Source organism: Heptranchias perlo, chromosome 22, assembly GCF_035084215.1.
Source record: "Heptranchias perlo isolate sHepPer1 chromosome 22, sHepPer1.hap1, whole genome shotgun sequence".
Classification (NCBI taxonomy): Eukaryota; Metazoa; Chordata; class Chondrichthyes; order Hexanchiformes; family Hexanchidae; genus Heptranchias; species Heptranchias perlo.
In genome coordinates this window covers 23659457-23682686 of record NC_090346.1, presented here as the reverse complement: position 1 = coordinate 23682686, position 23230 = coordinate 23659457, and the positions used below count along the sequence as shown (strand labels likewise).

General features: G+C 43.6%; 1 protein-coding gene across 1 annotated transcript in view; it reads right to left on the bottom strand.

The window, feature by feature from the left end:
* Positions 1-23230, bottom strand: part of LOC137340963 (apolipophorins-like) — a 163479-nt gene that overhangs the window by 88842 nt on the left and 51407 nt on the right. Inside the window, exons 9-11 of the mRNA XM_068003772.1 lie at positions 22409-22522; positions 21448-21587; positions 8948-9051 (exon numbers count right to left, since the gene is read on the bottom strand). Of these exons, the coding sequence (XP_067859873.1) occupies positions 8948-9051; positions 21448-21587; positions 22409-22522 (358 nt within the window). The remainder of the gene's footprint in view (positions 1-8947; positions 9052-21447; positions 21588-22408; positions 22523-23230) is intronic.

Genomic DNA, 23230 nt, shown 5'->3' with positions numbered 1-23230 from the left:
CTCAAAGGAGATCTCACCATTATTTCTCCCTCAACCAATACCACCAAAAACAGATTAACTGGTCATTCTTCTTGGGATCTTGCTGTGTGACAATGAGAAAGTTCTATATAAATACAAGTCTTTCTTTCCTGGTGTCTAACTGTCCTCTTACAGCTGCACAGAATCTGTTCATTTTAGGTTTAAGCAACAGTGGAAACAATTCTTGTATAATTCAGTGCCAGGTTATAGTATTACTGATTCTAAGAGCAAGGGTGGTGTCGATTGCAATCAAGCTTGGACTCTTAATGATAAATCACTCTGGGATTGCTCTAGTACTGATACTAACTGAACTGTTAAAACCAAAATAATCAGCGCCGTCATTGTCAAGGAAATATTAGGGCTGAGAGTTATCATAACCATTAATGATTGTAAATGCGACTGAATACAAACCCACCTAAACAAATGGAGCTGTGCTAAATTATACAAATGAAATTAAGCCAAAATGAGTGAGTGTTCATATTATCATAGTAAGTACAGCACAAGAGGAGGCCATTCGACCCATTATGCTTGTGTCGGCTCTTTGAAAGAGCTATCCAATTAGTTTCATTCCCTTGCTCTTTCCCCATAGCTCTGTAAATTTTTTCCCTTCAAGTATTTATCTAATTCCCTTTTGAAAGTTACTTTTGAATCTGCTTCCACTACCCTTTCAGCCAGTGCATTCCAGATCATTACAACTCGCTGCCTAAGAAAATGTTTCCTCATGTCGCCTCTGGCTCTTTTGCCAATCACCTTAAATCTGTGTCCTCTGGTTACCGACCCTTCTGCCACTGGAAACAGTTTCTCCTTATTTACTCTTTTAAAACCATTCATGATCTTGAAAACCTTTATCAAATCTCCTCTTCTGTGTTCTAAGGAGAACAACCCCAGGTTCTCCAGTCTTTCCACATAACTGAAATCCCTCATCCCTGATACCATTCTAGTAAATCCCTTCTGCACCCTCTATAAGACCTTGACATCCTTCCTAAAGTGAATTGAACACACTAGTCCAATTGAGGCCTAACCATTGTCTTATAAAGGTTTAGCATAACTTCCTTGCTTTTGAACTCTATGCCTCTATTAATAAAGCCCAGGATGCCACATGCTTTTTTAACAGCCTTCTCAACTTGTCCTGCCACCTTCAAACATTTGTGTATGTGAATCCCCAGGTCTCCCTGTTCCTGCACTCCCTTTAAAATTATACCATTTAGTTTATATTGCCTCTCCTCATTCTTCCTATCAAAATGCATCACTTCACACTTCTCCACATTAAATTTCATCTTACCAGTCTGTCTATGTCCTCCTGAAGTCTGTTACTATTCACCACATTATTTACTACATTTCAGAGTTTCGTGTCATCTGCAAACTTTGAAATTATACCCTGTATATCCAAGTCCAGGTTATTAATATATATCAAAAAGAGCAGTGGACCTAATACTGAACCCTGGGGAACACCACTGTATACTTCCCTCCAGTCTGAAAAACAACCATTCACCACTACTCTCTGCTTTCTGTCTCCTAGCCAATTTTGTAACCACGCTGCCACTGTCTCTTTAATCCCATGGGCTTTAATTTTGCTGACTAGCCTATTATGTGGTATTTTATCAAATGCCTTTTGAAAGTCCAGGCACACATCAACCGCACTACCCTCATCTAACCTCTCCGTTATTTCTTCAAAGAACTCAATCAAGTTAGTCAAATACGATTTTCCTTTAACAAATCCTTTCATTTATTAGCCCATACTTTTCCAAGTGTTATACCTAATGAGTGATACGTGACAGGTTTGATGGTAACCACGTACTGTACGGGGATTTAAGAGTAGCTTATAATGTTAAATATTGTGAGGTGAGGCTCCTAGTGTGGAGCTATGCTTGAGGTAGCATGGATTGGAGAATTGGGCGTGGAGGTCAGTGCCTCCTTCAGGGCACTCACTGAAATTACTGGAAAATCAGAAGTGTTGTGAATCAGATAGTTGGACCTCCAACTTTAATCCTCTGATCTGCATTCCCATCAAGCAAGGCACCACACCTGGCATGGAGCTTCACTAAATCTATCTTATTGTGGTGAGAACTGGGATCAGATAAAGCAGAGGGTGATATGATTAATAGTTTTTTTTTGTAAATAAACTGTTTCTTTCTGTTACTGCTAATCTCAACCCCATCTGTATTTAGTTTTAGATCTAACAAGGCTTCATCTGAGGTGTCTTCTTTGCTCCCCCACCACTTCTTTGGATGAGGGAGAGGGTTGTACAATATCCTCGTTTCCCGACCCCCAATTTTCCTCATTGTTTGCAATGACTATTTCCAGATTTGTAGTTTCAAATGTGGCTGTGTTACATCTATGTGAACGTGATTATAATACAGATCTGCAGATGTGTACAACTGTAAGTTCCCAAAAGAGCAATAAAAATCTCAAAAGCAATGCGCTGACTGCCATGACACACAGCCAACAAAGCTGCATATCATTTTTGCTTTTCCAATGCCAAACCAAAAAATGTCCTCACACCAAGATATATATATTGTTGCTGGCAGAATTTTTCAGTGGTAATAGAACTGCTGCCTAAATGACAGGAATCTATCACATATAACTGAAAACTGACTTTCAAATGTTAAGCCCCAAATAAGTCAAGTTGAACAGGCTGAAGTGAATCACAGATTATGTTGACTGCGAAAAATTATTGAAATAAATTGCAGGTAAACACTTATAGGAAAGTTATTCTGTCAGTTGGAGGGAGTTATCCTTGTGCTACAGACTTGAAGCTGCAAATTTTCAAGAATACACTGTTATAACTTTCTCTGATAGTTTCATTTTAATAATTTAAAAGCTATTTAAATTGTAATGCCAGTCTTGTTTCTATACAGGGCACAATAATCTGAAAAGAACATTAGGGGAGATTGTCTGCCTCAGGAGTCCCTGCACGTGCTGGCGAACCTCCAACCCTGATTTTCTATCTATTAAAATAACAGGCTGGAAGTGCGCAGTTTCCTCATTTGCACAGCCAGCCACACCACGAAATGAGAAATCTCTGCCATTAATTCTGTGTGTGATGAAGTACGCTGTTTATAATGGTATTCTGTAATGTGATGAAAGAGATTAAGGGCCCAATTTTGCAATCCCAGCAAAAAATGGGCTTGCGCTGACTCAAGTTTTGGGCACACCCATGCCCATAGCACAAGGGGCGGACGGTGCACTAATTTCCTATATAATCCTATTTTGAACATGGGAGATTGGTTTGCAGTAAATCAGCTTGGGAACTGGGTGCACCTCTTAAAAGGTCTGTGGCTCACCATAAAAGTTGAAGTTACGGTGACGACAGAAAAGTTGGATATACAGCGGAGACACGTTCCCTTTTGATACTGGAAGTTTGGAGGTTCTTCTGCAAAAGGGCTTTATAATGAGGGTGATCCTATTTGGGGCTGTAGACAACTGTCCAGCTATCAAAGGAGGGAGGTCTGCACCTGAGTCAAAGCAGTCATTCATCTTCCTCAAACCTGGCTGCATAATGAAGATATGTCCTGTTATCAGGAGCAAAGCGAAGATGAGTGTGCTCCTCACTTCAGTACACATTCCTTAGCGAGGCCCATTAAGCATGGTACAAACCTAAATTGGGAACTCACCAATCCTCTGGTAGGTATCATTTCAAGCACACACTCTACCATTGTGTCCAAATGCATGGTACACTTCTCTTGCAAGTGGAGGCAGCAGATGTGGAACTGCAAACAGATGCTCAGGTTTCCAGCCAAAGGCCCTCCACTGCTGTTTGGGGAGTTCTGAATGGAGTCAGCAGCCGTGATGCAGTGGACAGCCTGGTTCTGCCAAGAGCCATCCACCCAGTCTTTCTTGTCCTTCAAATAACGTGGGCACCGTGGACTTCCACTGATGTGCATAACGATGTTTCTGTGGTCAAATAATTAAGTACTAACACTTTTATGATGGCCATGGGAATGATAAGAAGAGCCCTAATGCCTACATGGAGGCTTTTATGAATTCAAGGGAACTTTTCCATACAGTGAAAGGCGCTAGTCCTGTTCCACTAATTCTTCCTTTCCACAGGAAAAGTGATGTTGCCGCCTGTTGCAACCGAGCCGTGTCACTTCCCTTGTATTCATTGCAGACCACGAGATGTGGAAGGATGTGGTGGCATAGAAGCTTCATGCTGTGGTAACTTACACTTCTATGGGAAGAGTAGACTCTGTTCCAGATGTTGTGTGCAAATAAGTGGAGAGCAGATGGCTCCACTTTGTAGCAATCTGTCTTGTGAAGTGGAAACAGCAAGGACGGGACTCCTCTGATATGCCCAGGTTTATGTCCTCAGGTAGCATTGAGTGTAGCTGGAAAACCTCAGGGATCATGGCACCTGCATTGTGAGGCCCCTCACGAATTCCTCTTCTTCACTGCAATAATGCAGCACGTTCAAGTCTCCCAAAGTTATATGCATTCTCTCCTCTTTGTGCAGAACCACATCGGAGCAAAAAGAAAATATCCATTAACATTTCAGGTACAGACCCTTTCTCAGAAGCCTGTGAGGTTTAAATTTGTTGGCCAAGGGCTGCAGTAACCTGAGATTTCCAGCTGCTGACACACAGGCAAGAGCAATTTTTGAACTGAAGTAACCTGAGTTCAATCGCTGGCCTGAGCTGGCTGGAACCGGTTTGAATTAGCTAAGTTTTGTGAAAGACAGAGGAGATGTGATAAGACACAAGTCCTCATTTAGAAAAGGAGTAATGAGGTAATGCTACCTAAGTCCTTGGGACAGAGCCAATGAGGAGAAGACACAACTAGGCGAGCAAGCTTAACCCAAAGGGAGAGAGAGAGACAGCACAGCTTGAAGAGATAAGATTCGGAATAAGAATGAAGAATCTGGGGCGTGGAGCCAGAGCGAAGACTCCGGAGACCAACCATCGTGGAAGTGGAAGAACCTACATCAGGGATGTAGAGACGACGTCGAGAGAGAGAACGGAACGCCTGGCCAGCGTCAGCTCTCCTTTTCGGGTATTATCCTTTATATTCGGTGACCACTCAGGGAGTGTCAGAGAAACCTAGTGGGTGTGCGTTTAGATCCTAGTTTGGCTATAAAACTGTATAACCTGGTGCAAACTGCATGTCTATATCTAACCAGACGTATAAGCTATATGTATATGATCTAACGGCGTGAATAAAGCGAATTGAGAGTTAAGAGAGAATTGACTCCTCTCCTCTTTGTACTAAGCCAATAACCGTAACCGGTGATCTCCAGTCAACAAGTTGGTTAACCCCTGAAAACGGGCGTTGGGATCGCGGTGTATGATTAACCCGCGTCTGGTCATTGCGATGCAGGTAGCATGTAACATTCATGCTGCCTGGTGATTTCTATGATTGCTGCGTGCGGCCAGAACTAACTCTGCTGGAATATACCGAGGAATGGCTGGGCCTGCGGGAGAGCGTGCACCAAGGTTCTCCGACGAGGCACTAGAGGCCTTGGTGCAAGAAGTGGACGCACGGAGGGGCATCCTTTACCCGCAGGAGGACAGGATGCTCTCCAGACACATTCCGAAGAGGCAGTGGCGGACAAGGTAAATGCCAGGAGCATCGCACCACACACATGGATGCAGCACGGGAAGAAGTTCAATGATTTGACACGAATGGTCAGGTGAGTGACTTAAACTGTCAAGTGGCATATCCTACCAACTGCAACTCTAGCAGCATCCACTGCTCCACGCACTACACCCCCCATCACCCACCTACCAACAAACTCTTTCAATCAGTGGGCAACTCTTCCAATCAGATGCTTTCTCTCATCCTCACACAGTACCATTCTTGCAAGCCACACAGCCACAACTCACAGGTATCACACACACTGGCAACTATCCAACCATAAAAGCCATATCACTCAAATATCTTGCAGGCCACTCACTGACGCACTTCCTTTTTCTTGCAGGAGCAGGTGGCGCATAACAGGCAGCAGGAAAGACCTGGGGGAGGTCAGACACGCCTACATGTCCTCACCCTGTGGAGGAAACAGTGCTGTCAATCATCGGGCGGGCCCTTGCTGCGGCTGTGGTCACTGGTGGTGCTGGAGATATCAATGATGAGGGTCTCTGCATACCCAATCCTCCTTCTCACTCCCCACTTCTCCCTCATCCCACAATCTTTTATGACTCATGTGCTGCAGATGGTGTAGGCATGCACATCTTACTTTCTCCTCTCCCCTCACCACAACTCAACCCGTGTCCCTTTGTCATTGTAGATACCCAAGAATTGGAACCGGCACCGTCAGAGGATGATGACAGTGATGATGCAGACACACCATCACTCAATCTTACACTCGCAGCCACCAGCTCAGGTACTGACATTGCGCGTACTTTAGAGGCTAGGATAGAGGAGGGATCTTCACGTGGGGAGACACCGGGCACAAGTGCGTAGGAGCCGGGGCGGGGGGGAACAGATACCACAGGTGCCTGCTCGCCGGAGGGTGAGGTCGCTCACTAGTTCTGCTGCCGAGGAGTCAGATGATGACTTCGATGGGCCAGGCTATAGAAGGCGGCTGATAGGCGTACACCACCAAATGCTTGGTGCACTGGACAGCCTGCCAGAAAGCCTGCGCACAATGTCAAGGGGCTCCACCTTGGCACAGGGCTTTGCACAGAGCTTGGAGCCCATCCTTTCCCACATGGAACAAGTGGTCACCTCCATCAGCACATCTGCGGAACCCACTATGATACAGCGTCTGATGGCCAATGTCTCAGCTTCCACTGCATCACAAACATCTGCCATCCAAGGTGTGACTGCTGCCTTGGAAGCTCAGACTGCTGCGTTACAAGCTCAGACTGCTGCTATCGTGGCTTTGGGTTCCACTGTTGAAAGGGGCTTCCAGGGTGTCACAGCAGTCCAGCAATCTGTTCTCCCCAGATCACCAGGATTGCTAAGGCGCCATCCCAAGAGAGTGGCGGTGATGCCATGGAAAACGAACCTGCCGTCCTCTCGGGATGACAGCATTCCTGCTCCCATCCTTGCCAATCCACCAGTGCCCTCCTGGCCCAGAGCTGCTCGAGGTCGTCCTCCAAGGCCATCTGCATTCTCTTCAATTGAAGGTCAGCAGACTTCCACCACCCGTGCTCCAACCACTGGGGATGCACCTCATAGGAGCATTAGGATAAGTAAAGGCACCGATCGACAGGCACTAAGGGAATGCACAAAGGTGAATAGTCTCATTTTATTTGAATTATCACGTGTTAATTTATAAATTTGGATTTGAATTTGCATTTGGTGTTGGTTTCCATTTCTGCGACGGGCTGAGGGAGGAAGCAATGTATAATCATGAGGAGGACGGTTTGATGATCATGTGGGAGCAGAAAGGTAAGGAGTGTGGGGAGGTTTCGTTGAGGTTACTGCTATTGCTCATTAATCAGCTGATCACGCAGAGGCCTGGCAGACCTTGTTGCCTCCCTGCCTCATTTCAGCCTCCTCCTCCTCCGCCTCTGGCTCAGGTTCTCGCTGGATAGGCGGTGGCAAGGGATGTCCCCTTGTAATGGCGAGGTTGTGCAGCATGCAGTATACGTCAACTCTTGATACCCACACAACTGAGTACTGCAGGGCTCCTCCAGAGCGGTCCAGGCAGCGGAAGCATTGCTTGAGGACACCTATGGTCTACTCTATGTGGCAGCATGGCTCTCAATGTATGCCTGCCGTGCACGTGCGTTCTGGACTGGAATCGTGAGCCACTTCATGAGGGGATAACCCCTTGTCGCCCAGTAGCCAGCCTTTGACTTGCTGTGCTAGTTGAAATATGGACTGCCGCAGAATGAAGGAGTCATGACAGCTGCCAGGGTAGCGGGCACTGTCCTGCATGATACGCTGTGTGTGGTCACACACCAGCTGCACATTGAGTGGGTGGAATCCTTTTCTGTTCATGAATATGGCGGAGTTCTGATGTGGAGCACGCAAGGCAATATGCGTGCAGTCAATGCGAGCAAACCCTCGCGCTCGCTCATTCTATTTGTCTCTGTCCAGAGGGAATGTGATGAATTTGCTTCTGAGTGCGTACAGAGCTTCTGTGACCTCTCTTATACAGCTGCACTGCAAAATGTTGCTTATATCGCTGCCAGCAGCCTGAAAGGAGCCACAGCCGTAAAAATTAAGCGCCATGGTTTCCTTGACAGCCACAGGCAAATGTTGTCCTTGCCCTGCTCTGAGGTTGCAGCAGTTGACAAATTTCAGTCATGACCTTTTTAGTGAACCGCAACCGTCAGATGCACTGGTCATCGCTAAAGTGGAGGTAAGTGAAATGGTCCCTGAAGGCCTCCGTTGGATATGGTCTCCTGCTGAGTGCCCTACACCTCCTTCTCTTCCTCCCTCCTCTAGCAGCTTGTCCTGCTCTGCGTGGCCTCTCTCCATGCTTCTTGTCATGTTCAATTCCCAGAGGAAGCCCTAGCAGGCCACCCATGTCTGGCAGAAAGTTGTTCAGCACATTATTTTAAATGGCACTAACAGTACAAGACCATCTAGACCACTCTGCATATAATATTGCAACTTTCTCCAAGTGCAGGAAACTTCCACAAACACCCACAATTGTACCAGCAGCCAGAATAAATAATCCAGCAACTAACCTGTAACTCCTGTATGCTCCCTTTAAATAGCACTGGTGGGGGGTCCTTCAAGCCCTTTAACTCCCGTTTAGCCACGCGAGGTTAGAACAGTGCATTGTCTGGAGAGGGGAGTTCGAAAATGGCGCCAGCTGCTTCAAATCAGCGTTGCACACTCATTAATATCATAATCTCTCCACTCTACATGCTTCCGACGTTCGTTAAATAAATTTACCAAGATGGCGTCCTGCGAACATCACACCAGAAGTGAGCGCGCGCATCTCGGACACCATTTTCGGGGCTTAGGAGTCCGCGTAGGGTCTGCACAACAGGCGCTACGCGGCCCCAATTTAGCCCCCTGTGACTCTTACCAGTTGTCTCTGCATTTGAACAACGCTCTCTGCCACAGGTCTCGAAGGGCACCTACTGAAAGGCTCCGGAGGTCAAACACCAGCAACATGAAAAGATCTGCGGACTGAACAGACGAAAGACATCAGAATTTGAAATCTGAATTCGTTACACATTTAATATTTCTAATGAGGCCTGCGTGAACTTACTATTAAAACGTGTGAGTATGAGATGGAAATCGATAACAGCCAAAATAATTTGTCTGCATAGTTTAGTTTGGCAAAGTGCTACACCAGTGGAACAGGCAAGTTCGCACTAAATTTAGAATAATCCTCACTGCAGTGTTGAGTTAAATATACAGACTGGATCCTAGAACAGCAATCGCACTGTGTATGACCACAGTGCAGTAATCATATTATAAAAAAATAATATAAAACATTTTTTTTTAAATTCGTTCATGGGTTGTGGGTGTCGCTGGTGAGGCCAGCATTTATTGCCCATCCCTAATTGCCCTTGATAGGTGGTGTGGTGGTGAGCCGCCTTCTTGAACCACACGGACTGCAGCAGTTCAAGAAGGCGGCTCACCACCACCTTCTCAAGGGCAATTAGGGATGGGCAATAAATGCCGGCCTCGCCACCGACACCCACATCCCACGAACAAATAAAAAAATATTTGTGACATCGTCCAGACATACCAGCTCAGTTTACCTTTCTCTTTAGTAACCAGACTGTAGGTTCTTTTCAGTTTGAAAATAATTACTCTGCATGTCCTGACAGAAATCACACCTAGCTTAATTTATCACTTTCACTAAACACATTGGAGGAGAAATTTGACGTCAGCCTGAAACAGACACAAAGTCGGTGGAGCGGCTGCAGTACCCGCCCGCCCGCACTGCCCGTCCGTACTGTCTGCACTGCCCATCCGTCCGCACTGCCCACACGCACTGCCCGTGCTGCCTGCCACCCACCCAAACTGCCTGCCCGTATCGGGTGATGGGAAGCCCGGTCCATTTTCGGGTTTGGGCCATATTTGAATGCAACCAGTGAGCCGCGGGTGCCAAAGGGATGCCCTGCTGCAGCTCACCAATTGAGGGAGGACGAGGAATTGGCTGGGTCAACACGCTGAGTCGACCAGCAGGTCAGGCTCGAGAAGAGTGGGGTGGGGCGTGCGCTGAGCCCAGAAAGGATCGAGCCAGGGCCCTGGAGCCAGGAGGAGCATGCTTCCTCCTCCTGACCTCGCAAAAATACTCCCATTAACAATTCTGGGCCTTTTCTTGAGTCGCCACCCGCTGGTTAGCCCACTCACTGCCTGGTACAAATGGGCGAATGATGCGCGGAACAAGCTATGCCTACTTGTACATGAAAATTGCATTAGGCGGGTGTTCAGAGTGCCAAGATGCCTCCCCGATTTTCAACTGCCGGCCGCCCATTTTTCAGGCGAGGAGCAGACAGCCAGCAGTTGAAAATCGCCCCCATTCAAATTATTTGCGCAAACTCACAGTTACTCATCATTGTTTGAAAAAGTATGAATGAACTTCCATTTATTTATGGTTTGATATTATTCTATTAAGCATATGCTGTAGTGTGGAACTGGCTTTTGTTCCATCAACACAGTTAAAACTCTATGGGATGACTAATGAAGTAAGTGATATTCCCACAGAAGTGACCACATTTAATTAACACTTTACATGTTCCATCATTCAGAGTTTGTGACAGTGAGATTCAGGCATTCTCTCAATCACGCAAAAAGTGCATCTTAATAGTTTACTCTCAGTTCTGGCTCATAATTGAACTCTCACATTCATGAAAGTAATGTCATAGCTTCTGTTATCCACAAGACATGCCCACTTTAATCTACATTTGTAAACAAATACAAGGACATGTGGGACAGAGTTTCTGCTTTGGGCGCAATCGGGAAAATCTTCCAGGAACCAGCGCAATCGGGCAGTGTAATTAAACGTAATTGTTTCTTTTTTTTCCATTAAAAAGTATTCCTTCATGTAGTTAAGAGCGGTAACCTGGTGCAGTTTTATTAATACAGCTGAAAATGGGTTTATCACCAAAAATAAGCATTTTTAATAAGAGTGTCCGATCCTCCACCTGTGAGTAACCTGATTTAAAATCACTGAAGTGCAGATTATCTAAGTAGTTATATTAGTGCTGCTGTCACTGTTTAATAAGAAAATGAAATAAGATTCAACATAACTGAACACGAGGATGTTTTATATCAGCATTTGGTTTAACCGAGGAAAATGGCCACAAATTCCTTCAATCCAAATTGGGCTTTGAGAGCTACTGTGGATTTCTTAGAATTTCTGATGGCATTATTAAGGCTTTAATGGCATTACTGTCCAAGTGTCATTTTGAATTAGAAGTCAACATTAAATTGAACGGTAACCACTCTGTACAGGCAAAAAAGAAACTACAAACTTCACTGACTTAATTTGAAAATGTGTTTTTCCCACTTTCTCAACAGGATCACAACCAACCACATTTGGCTGCTTCAAATGTTAACCAGCAGTGAATAAAATCAGTAAATGCCAGTTTTAACTGGCAACGTGCATGCATTTTAATTTTATTGCTTCCCTGCAGTTTTAGTACTTCATCTCATGCCAGGAAATGCCAGTAAGTGCATTGGGTTTGATTTCTTGCTTTCGTTAGTTGTGATGGTCTCACTTATTTTCCTTACTTTCCCCCTTGGCCACAGTTAGTGCCATAGAACTGAGAATAAGACAGCAAGGCAATCTAGCCTGTTCTAATACTCTGTGCTCTAAGGTCACGACAGCGGCTGGAACACAAGGTAGAAAGTCTCTGCCTTGGCAATTTGCCTGAGAGGGAAGGAAAGTCAAGTTGGGGCTGGGAGTTTATATCTTTCAAAAAAGGTGTTAAAAATTCAAATCTTGCATTAAAATGTATATTATATAACTTTCAGTATGCCAGTATTTTTTTTTTACAAGAAATATAAAAGAAGGATCTTTTATTTCCTATCACTCGCTCCTAAAAAGACTGCTAGATTTAAAATGCTTACTTACAAGGAATGACTTGGACCATATGTAAGAGACCATTCAGTGGTTGCAGCCTAAACATACTTTAATTCTGTGCATCCATAATCCCTGCAGTTACATCAAAAGGTACCTTGTAAATACCTGGATATGCACTATGTGGCATTATTACCTAAATTTAAACCAGCAACAGAGCTGCTTTTACATCCTGTGGAGACAGTAGCCTTTTCATCCAAGTTCTAAGCGTGTCATTTAGGTTTGAGCTATCGTAATCAAAGGGGAATTAACTGCCTTTTAAAATACTTCAGCTTATTTATGATTAGAAGTCTGAGCAATACCCCTAAGTATCCTCCAACGAAAAGAGGGTTTAGTGGGAGAATTGTATAAATCAATCTCAAATATAGGCAAAATGAAATGGGAAGAAAAATGTATGCAGATTCTCAAATACTGGAAACTGGCAACCTGATAATGCACAATTTCCTTAATTTCTTTTTGATTCTTGGAATATAGACTGAAATGCAAATAAATCTATAAATAAGAGTACGTCTATGTATTTGGAGAGAAGAAGGAAGTAATTTCAGTGAGTTAGCTGTTATCTTCTATCCTCTTCACCCTCAACCAAAGATCGTTCTGGCCTGACTGGTGGTTTGCTTGGTTTAGTGCAATGGTTACCTAGAACAATTTTCTTTATTTCAATAGCTATTTTTTCTTTCTTGCTTTGTTTTGGAAAGTTGTGGTATCCCCACCTATATGATATTTTTACGATCCCTAGTAGCACTGGTAAAGATGCACTTCTGTCCCATGTGTATCATTACTTCATTTGAATATTACTGACCCGCAAACTGCTCTGAAAATTACTGTGATCCTAACAGGGCTCACCGCTATTTCAGGGCAAATGAAAGAGTAACTTCTGGCAATTGCGCACGTGCAATTAAACGCGGAAATTGCTCTACCAGACGCGAGTCTTCTCAAAAAGTTCGCCGGCTGAATGCAAGGACCAGTGCGAACTTGCTCTCCTGCCCAGCTGGAAATGAACTAATCTCTCCATAAAAACGGTACGCTGGGTTTTCTTTTAGGTCTAAACTAACTTTAAACGGTGTGGTAAGTCTTAATGACTGCCAAACAACCTCTCTGGCACTGAAAATTAACTTTTAAAAATCTGGAGTCTCATTACTTCCGATTTTAATTGTTGGACATTTATAAAAGAAAAATTGAAAAAAGATTTTTAAAAAATGTAATTTATCTCAGTCTTTTAATTCGATATTTCTTACCCTCTCTTTATTTCACTTTCTCTAACTGATTTTACGTTGAATTTACTGTTGGAGCTTGCACTTCCTGGCTTGAACTCTGCGTGGCTTGAGCTGATTGATTGAGGGGAAAGAGAGATCCTTTCCCCATTCTCACAGCTCACAGAAGCCTGGGAAAGACCCCTGCACTTTTTTCATCTCCCCATTGCAGCAAGTTGGCACCCAGAAGCTCGCAGATAGTTTGTGGGTGAGTATTAATCTAATTCACCGCTCTAATTCACCGCTCAGTGCAATTTCCGGGCCAATGAGATGCAATGCCACAAATCAGTACATGAATGTACAATTTTTTTTTACAAAGGCATAAGGAAAAAAACATGTCAAGAATAACAACTAATAGAAAACAACCTGAAAAAAAAGACTCAGTGTTTTAAAATGTTCTGCCAAAGTTCTGCAAAGCAGGCAGCTGGAACAGTTTCCAGCATTCTCATCAACAGAACAGCCAGCAGGATCTTTTTTCTTTTTGCTGCCTGTTACATTTTTTGGTCTTTTCAAATCTTATTACCTTAGAATGCTTTGGCTCTCATATTTTAGATCATTTCCGTGGGTAAGTCCCATGGGTTCAAGTCCCACTCCAGAGACTTGAGCACAATATCTAGGCTGACACACCAGTGAATTACTGAGGGAGCACTGCACTTTCGGAAGGGCCGTCTTTCAGATGACATGTTAAAACGAGGCCTCATCTGCCCTCTCAGGTGGGTGTAAAAAATCCCACGGCCACTATTCGAAGAACAGCAGGGGAGTTTTCCCAGTGTCCTCAACCAACTTGCTGTGCGCAAACTGGTTGCCATATTTCCTACATTACAACAGTGACTAAACTTCAAAAGTATTTCATTGGCTGTAAAGAACTTTGGGACATCCTGAGATCGTGAAAGGTGCTATATAAATGCAATCTTTCTTTCATTCTATCTTATGCGTCCATAAGATGCCACTTCAGTCTTAAAAGCAGTAGAATATCACAGCAGACCTTATTTAAAGTTTAAACTATGAAGATTATTACACAAACATATAAACAACTAATCTAACACTGATATAATACAGTAATATATTTACAGCAGAATATCTTTTATCTAATTCCTTGAATAAATAAAATAACAGAAGATTACAACTAAGCTTTTCTAGATAACATTTAAATATGCACAGCAGGCGTAATATACAGAGGATCTGGGCCAATGCTGGAGGATCATACACAGCAGGTGGCTCATTGGAAAATTGTGGGTGCACTGCCCATGAATTTCTTCCTATTAATGTCAATGTACGGAAAATTGCAGGCAACGCACCAGCAATTTTCCGATAAGTCACTCACTGCACACAAGGCTTCGCTGGTGGCAGGGGGCTGATGGAAAGTTCTGTCCACTATTTTTCCTTTTTCTTCAGGAATATCAGTCTGCCGGTTCTTTTCAAACTTACATTTTTAAACTGTCCCTCAAGCGGTTTTTCAGCTATCCCTCATCCTGAGATTTTGCAATTGCCTACTGCTCATTTGAACTAAATAGATTCGTCTTACATCTCGGGACGTTTTTACTGGGACTATCTGGATTTTGAATACATACATTACAAGACTGGAGTGACAATTCAAAGTCTTCAACAAAGTGAATGGAAAGGAATGGAACCCAGTATCAAATTCTCCAATGTTAAGGGAAACAGAACCCTCCCATCTTTTCTAGGTATTTTAAAGCAGCAGCTGAAGTATTTCTGGTGATCTGTTCATTCTTTGCATTTTGGGGTTTTTTTTAGATTTCATTTGGAATTCCAATTTTTTGTTTAATCTACTGCTTATTCAAATCCTGACCATGACTCATAACTTTAGAGTGGGATGCAAATAGTTCAATCATGTCATTTGTCAACTATTTATAGTTAACTTGGCTACACTGATGGGGTTTGTTTGCATTTGTCCGTTCAATAAATTCAGCTGTGTGTAGGTAGTAGATTGGAGGTCCTACAATGCAGTAGAGCATGGGTTTGAGTCCTGTTTGGCCAGACAGCAAGTTCCAGAACCCAGTCGTAACATTTAGGAAGGCTCTAAGTGGAGTCTGGATGCTTCCTCAAAGAGAGCATGGGGTCATTGGAGGCAAGTCACCAAGGTCTCTCTTGTATATTTCCTAGCTGTTTTCAGAGCTGCATTTATAGCATTCTGGAAACAGATCAGATACTCACTTTGTGATATGACATGGGTACAAAATAAAGCTTACCAAAAACACCACCTCAGGAGGGTGTTCCTGAATTTCCCAGGGGTTGTCCTGAGCTTCTGCCTTATCTTTGATGGGAGATCAGCGTAATGCTGGAGAAATGGCATAAATGGCTGTTTTAAAAGTTACAGCATATCACGAAAACCCTGTGGAAATTCAAGGCCTACGTGTAATTGTAAGATGTGTATTTAAATAACATCAGCAAACAGGTTCAGACATCAGTTCCTGCTTTGTTTATAAGCCTTTTACAATTAGGTTGATCAATCTTCCCATTTGACACTAAAGAGTCACATTCTTATCTTATATCCTGTCATCTGCTCTGATCACTATCCCCAGTGTGAAGCCTCTGTATCCTATTTTGAATGCTTTTTAATGTATATTCAAAGCCTCACCCACCAACACTGACACAGTGGGAGTTCTGTGAGCATTACTCATTATTCTCATTGATCGTCTGAAACCCAGCCTGATGCCCACAAAAGGGATTGTGTCCTTTCAAGCTTTTTTCTCTATTGTATTGTGACTTTCTGTGACTGCTTGGCTGAAGAATGGCTATTCTGTTTGTTTTACCTACTAAACAACAGACCTCTGTTTTGCTTGCACTCGCAAAATTGTACTGTGTCTACTGTCTATCACATACGTTGCCAATGACATAGCCACTTGTCCATCAATGCACAGTCCAGTGACTTAGAACATTGCCCTTTCACCTCTGCCACCCAAGTGCAAATTCACCATTGACTGTCGAGACAAAATCGCCTTTATCGGATAACTGAAATTATTTTTCTCTAATTCCCAGTGGGTTAAACTTCATACCTCAAATTTGGCATAATTTGGTAACTTCACTCTGAGAGGCCATAACAACAGAGATTGTTTGAAATCAGTATATCACACTGGTGAAGCACTGATGCTCCTCAGAGGCTGGGCTTTACTGCATTGTAACAACAAAAGCAAGTGGAGTTCGATTTATGTACGAGCTCCACTTTACATAACACGCCATTACATAATGTTCTCACATCGCCAATATGCAAAAATGCAACCTCTATTACCGTGAAGATTAGACCACATGCATATTACGTAAATCAGTCAACAACTATGTAAGCTTAATACATCATGATTAAAGTAGTGTTCTCATTGATATGCAACCTCTGCTTGAGCTCTTCGTTACACATTTCATGGGCTGGATGGAGCAAGCAACAATGAGAAACTCAGTAGAGTACAAAGCTGTCTAAAGTATTATATTCCAATTTCCCCATCATGTTCTCTAGAAGTTTTCAAATACGTAAGATAGCATCCCCGTTGCCAATCAAAATAAGCTAGATTTATACACCGCAAATTTCCTCAGGGTTCTCCTGATTGGCTGCCATAACTTGGGCGGAAAATCAGAAGAAATCTCATTTACACACAGAAATGAATGGGAGGACCCTAGGCAAGACAGAGGGTCAGAGGGATCTTGGTGTGCAAGTTCACAGATCCCTGAAGGCGGCGGAACAGGTAGATAAGGTGGTAAAGAAGGCATTTGGGATACTTGCCTTTATTAGCCGAGGCATAGAATATAAGAGCAAGGAGGTTATGATGGAGCTGTATAAAACACTGGTTAGGCCACAGCTGGAGTACTGTGTGCAGTTCTGGTCGCCGCACTACAGGAAGGATGTGATCGCTTTGGAGAGGGTGCAGAGGAGATTCACCAGGATGTTACCAGGGCTGGAGCGCTTCAGCTATGAAGAGAGACTGGGAAGATTGGGTTTGTTTTCCTTGGAGCAGAGGAGGCTGAGGGGGGACATGATTGAGGTGTACAAAATTATGAGGGGCACAGATAGGATGGATACTAAGGAGCTTTTTCCCTTCGTTGGGGGTTCTATAACAAGGGGACATAGATTCAAGGTAAAAGGCGGGAGGTTTAGAGGGGATTTGAGAAAGAACTTTTTCACCCAGAGGGTGGTTGGAGTCTGGAACTCACTGCCTGAAAGGGTTGTGGAGGTAGGAACCCTCACAACATTCAAGAAGCATTTGGATGAGCACTTGAAATGCCATAGCATACAAGGCTACGGACCAAATGCTGGAATATGGGATTAGAGTAGACAGGGCCTCTATCCGTGCTGTATAACTCTATGACTCTAAATACAGCTTCAGTCCATCTTCCACCAAAGTCACAGCAGCCGGTCAGGAGATCTCCCAAGGAAATTCACCCTCATAATCTAAAAATAACAATGCCCATAATGTCATCCTTTTCTCAATGTTATCAAAAAGCTTCCCAGGCAGTAAATAATTTAATTATATGTCATATGAATGTAGACATGTCGGACTGAAGAAAGTTGAAATGGATTCAAGACATACTGATACTGATATACTGGTGCATAATGCCGCCACAGGTAACTGGGGAAGGAGAAGTAAATAGGATTGTCAAACAAGTTAAATTACGAGTACCATTTTCAAAGGGCACTAGCAGATTTTCCATGGCATTGCTCATAGTGAGTCATAACATTAGCAGAAGATCAGCAGAAACCCCATTTACGCATGTAAATGGGGTTTCAGTCGATCTTCCACCAACAGCCGATTGGGAGAACTGCCAAAGAAATTCATTCCCATAATCTAAAAATAACTGATTGCCCTTTATGTTTTCCTTCTCTCAATTTTCAAAAAGCTGAGGTGCAGCAGTACCATCACTAGTGGGAGGATGCAATTACACTACCATAGAGTGAGAAGTAATGTATTAAAAATCGTACGTATCTACAAAACCTTACTTCCTCTTAGGTGTTTGTCAGTTTTGTGTCAACTTTCCATTATAAATTCCTATGTCTACATTTCTAATGGAAACTGTCTGTGTAAACTGGTCACTCTATAATTACATCCTCCGACCAGCAGTGGTGCTGTGGAACCTCAGTTTTGTAGCTCTCAGCTTCGAATGAGGATAAACTCATATGCTCCAACCAACACTACTTCTCTGCTTCCCAAATTCCTGCAAGTTTTATATTATTATTTATAGTTAAATAGCAAAAGCAAATTATTGTACAAAAATAAGGACAAAATGTATCACTTGAAAAGGAGGACTGAATTACATCTGTACTCTGTGGTTCAATTATCCCTTCCCTACTAACCGCACGTCACCTGAAGGGTGCACTCGGTCTTGACTCCCCATGTGCAAAGCCATGGGAGATTGACTAGTAATATATTAAAAGTCTTGTATATAGTACCCACTTCCTGAAAGTATCGCTCCTACTTCCTGTAATACTTTCCCAATCCCATTTTGTTGATACACAGTTACAAGACATCACGTCCTCCAACTTAGTGAGTAATGGCATGAGAGATCTGATTTTATATTATATATTATATGATAGATAGGGAAAGAGGTAGGCAGACAGGAGTTAAATGTGCAGGTTACTGTTAATTCAAAGTCACTTAATTCGAATAACTGGATCATTCAAATTTGAATGGCATCAAAAAGCCTGTTTTAGTCCATCAGCTTAATTTGAACGACTGAACAATTCAATTCTTTTAGCACAAAAACGTTAAGTTAACAAGATAAATTTTAAAGGGTATGGGGAAAGGGCAGGGATTAAGTGAAAAGCTCTTTTAGAGAACTGGTACAGACGGGATGGGCTGAATGGCCTCCTTCTATGCAGGGCAAGATAAAGCAGAAAAAGAAAGCTTAATGACTGTCACAGAAAACTAAATACTGCAGAAAGCCTAGAGGAGCATAAAAAGTACAGGGATGACGTAAAAAAGGAAATAAGGAAAGCATAGAGAGGGCATGAAAAAATATTAGCTAGTAAGATTGAAGAAAACCCAAAGATGTTTTATCAGTACATTAAGAACAAGAGGATAGCTAAGGAAAAGGTGGGACCTATCAGGGATGATAAGGGTAACTTGTGTGTAGAAGCAGAGGATGTGGATAGGGTTTTAAATGAATATTTTGTCTCCGTATTCACAAAGGAAAGGGATGATCCGGACGTAGTAGTTAAAGAGGAGAGGTGTGAAATATTGGATAAGGTAAACATTACGAGAGAGGAAGTACTAGATGGACTGGAATCCTTGAAAGTTGATAAGTCACCAGGGCCGGATGGATTATTTCCTAGGCTATTGAAGGAATCCAGGGAGGAAATAGTGGATGCTCTGAGGATCATTTTCCAATCCTCACTAGATACAGGGGAGGTACCGGAGGACTGGAAGACTGCAAACGTAGTACCATTGTTTAAAAAGGGTACGAGGGAAAGGCCAAACAATTATCGACCAGTCAGTCTTACCTCGGTGGTGGGTAAACTATTAGAATCAATACTGAGAGATAGGATAAACTGTAACTTGGAAAAGCATGGTTTAATCAGGGATAGTCAGCATGGATTTGTTCAAGGAGGGTCATGCTTTACAAATCTGATTGAATTCTTTGAGGAAGTGACAAGGAGGATTGATGAGGGTAGTGCAGTGGATGTTGTCTACCTGGATTTTAGTAAGGCATTTGACAAAGTCCCACATGACAGACTGGTCAGAAAGGTAAAAGCTCATGGGATACAGGGAAATTTGGAAATCCAAAATTGGCTCAGTAACAGGAAACAAAGGGTAAAAGTCGATGGATGTCTTTGCGAATGGAAATCCGTTTCCAGTGGTGTGCCACAGGGCTCAGTGTTGGGTCCCTTGCTGTTTGTGGTATATATTAATGATTTGGACTTGAATGTAGGGGGCATGGTTGCAAATTTGCAGACGACACAAACATTGGCCATGTAGTTGATAGTGAAGTGGATAGCTGTAGACTCCAAGAAGATATCAATGGGTTGGTGGAGTGTGCGGAAAAGTGGCAAATGGAGTTTAACCTGGAGAAGTGTGAGGTAATGCACTTAGGGAGGGCAAACAGTAAAAGGGAAAACGCAGTAAACGGGAATATACTGAGAGGGGTAGAGGAAGTGAGACACCTTGGAGTGCATGTGCACAGATCCCTGAAGGTGGCAGTACAGGTAAGTAAGGTTATGAAGAAGGCATACGGAATGCTCTCCGTTATTAGCCAAGGTGTATAATACAAAAGCAGGGATGTAATGATGGAACTGTATAAAACGCTGGTAAGACCACAGCTGGAGTATTGTGCGCAGTTCTGGTCACCACATTACAGGAAGGACGTAATTGCTCTGGAGAGAGTGCAGAGAAAATTTACAAGAATGTTGCCAGGGTTTAAAAATTGCAGCTACGAGGAGAGATTGGATAGGCTGCGGTTTTTTTCCTTGGAGCAGAGGAGGCTGAGGGGAGACTTGATTGAGGTGTACAAAATTATGAGGGGCCCAGATAAAGTAGACAGGAAGTACCTGTTTCCCCTAGCGGAGAGTTCAAGAACTAGAGGACATAGATTTAAGCTGATTGGTGGAAGGATTAAAGGGGACATGAGGAAAATCTTTTTTACCCAGAGGGTGGTGGGTGTATGGAATTCGCTGCCTGAATTGGTGGTAGAGGCAGGGACCCTCAACTCTTTTAAAAAGTACCTGGACCTGCACCTAAAGTGCTGTAAGCAGCAGGGCTATGGACCGGGTGCTGGAAGGTGGGATTAGAATGGGCACCAGGTTGTTCTTCCAGCCAGTACGGGCACAATGGGCCGAATGGCCCCCTCCTGTGCTGTATCTTTTCTATGGTTCTATGTGTGATTCCATAACGGTAGACTGAGTGGAAATCCTCAGGATCAGAAAAAACACAAACCATTTTTGTACGGTCTCCAGAGCCCCTTAGCTGTGTTATTATGTTGTAACTTTGATACCCAAACTTGGCATCACTTAATCACTTGTATATTTATTCATCTCATGCTCTCTACTACGCTTTTCAGACTTGTTGCGATCCTGCAATGTGGGCCTTGGTTTTCATCCAGGTTTGTCAATTGTTTAAAAAACTCCTCATTTTGTATGTGGCATTCCAACAGAATTTTCAAGGAAGCTCCACGGAACCTTAAAGAAATCTATAATTGTGAGTTCTAGTCTTCATAAATAAGGAACTTAATGCACTTTTTATTAATAAATTAATCCCACCCCCTGCACCACCTATGAGAGAGTAAAAGGGGACTTACCTCTAAGGTCATGCCTTTGGCTATGCAGAGTTGTCTCACTGCCTCAGCTACTCGTTCTGCACTCGAATATCCTGCCTTTTTCCCTTGTCCACGCTCTCTCTCAAACAGCAGAGTGCTGTGGCGGAATGGCTTCAGTTCCACTGTTATGAAATACAATTGCTGGTTTACAGAATGCCAAACATTAAACTACAGCTCATGAAATAATGAAGAGTTCTGGATTTCCGAGGCAGCTTCTACTTCTATATGAAAGATTTTAACACATCTCCAGCAATATATAATTTCAACTCAATTAAACAAATTTTGTTTCTTAGCTTGAAAACAAAGCTATCCTCTTTACCCTTGCCCACCAACCCAAATTTCAGCCCCCACTCCCCTGCCCTAGACCTGAACCTGCACCTCTCTACAGTTTCTCACCCATCACCTCTTATGCTTGTCTGAAATCATCTCGGCCATGAGACCCACCTCCTGCTCCCTTGACCCCATTCCCACTAAACTGCTGACCATCCAGCTTCCCTTCCTAGCCCCCATGCGAGCTGAGATTGTAAATAATTCCCTCTCCTCAGGTACTGTCAGCCTGCATTTCAAAACATCTGTCATCGCCCCACCTCAAAAAAAAACACGCCAGCTCCTCTGACCTTACAAACTACTGCTCCATCTCAAATCTCACTTTCCTCTCCAAAATCTTTGAACGTGTTGTCACCACCCAAATCCGTGCCCATCTTTCCTGCAACTTCCTGTATGAATATCTCCAATCAGGTTTTTGTCCCAGCCATAGCATGGAAATGGCTCTAATCCAAGTCATAAATGACATCCTGTATGACTGTGACCATAATCATTATCCGTCTTTGTCTTCCTCAACCTCACTGTAGCCTTTGACATGGTCAACCACACCATCCTCCTCCAACACCTCTCCTCCCCTGTCCAGCTCAGCGGGTGAGCCCTCGCTTGCTTCCACTCTTACCTATCCAATAGTAGCCAGACTGATCTCCAGAAATGGTTTCTCTTCCTGCCCCTCCAGAGTCTCGCAAGGATCTATCCACTTCCTCATCTACATGCCGCTCCTTGGCAACATCATCTTTAGACATGTGGTCAGCTTCCACATGTATGCTGACAACATCCAGCTCTACCTCTCCACCACCTCTCTCGACCCCTCCATTGTCTTAGTGTTATCAGACTGCTTGTCTGACATCCAGTCTTGGAATAAACAGTTTCCTCCAGCTAAACATTGGTAAGACCAAAGCCATTGTCTTCAGCCCCCACCTGAGTTTCTGACCCCATATTCTTTCCATCACAAAGACCACCTACTTCCACCTCTGTAACATCGTCCACTTCCACCCCTGCTTCAGCTCACCTGCTGCTGAAATCCTCAGTGTCATGCCTTCCAGACTCAAATATTGCAAAGCTCTCCTCGCCGGCCTCCCATCCTCCACCCTCCATAAACTTCAGCGGATCGAAAACTCTGCTGCCTATATCCTATCCCGCACCAAGTCCTGCTCACCCATCAACGCTGCACTAGCTAACCTACCTTGGCTCGTGGTCCACCAACGCCTCAAATTTAAAATTCTCATCCTCATTTAAATTCCTTCGTGGCTTTGTCCCCCCATCTCTGTAATGTCCTCCAGCCCTACAACCTCCTTCCCCCTTTGTACTCTCTGTTTTTCTGACTCTGGTCTTTTGTAAACCTCTCTTTTCCCCCCACCATTGGCAGCCATGCCTTCAGCTGCATAGGCCTCAAACTCTGGAACACCTTCCCTCCACCTTCCTCTTAAGACCCTCCTTCAAA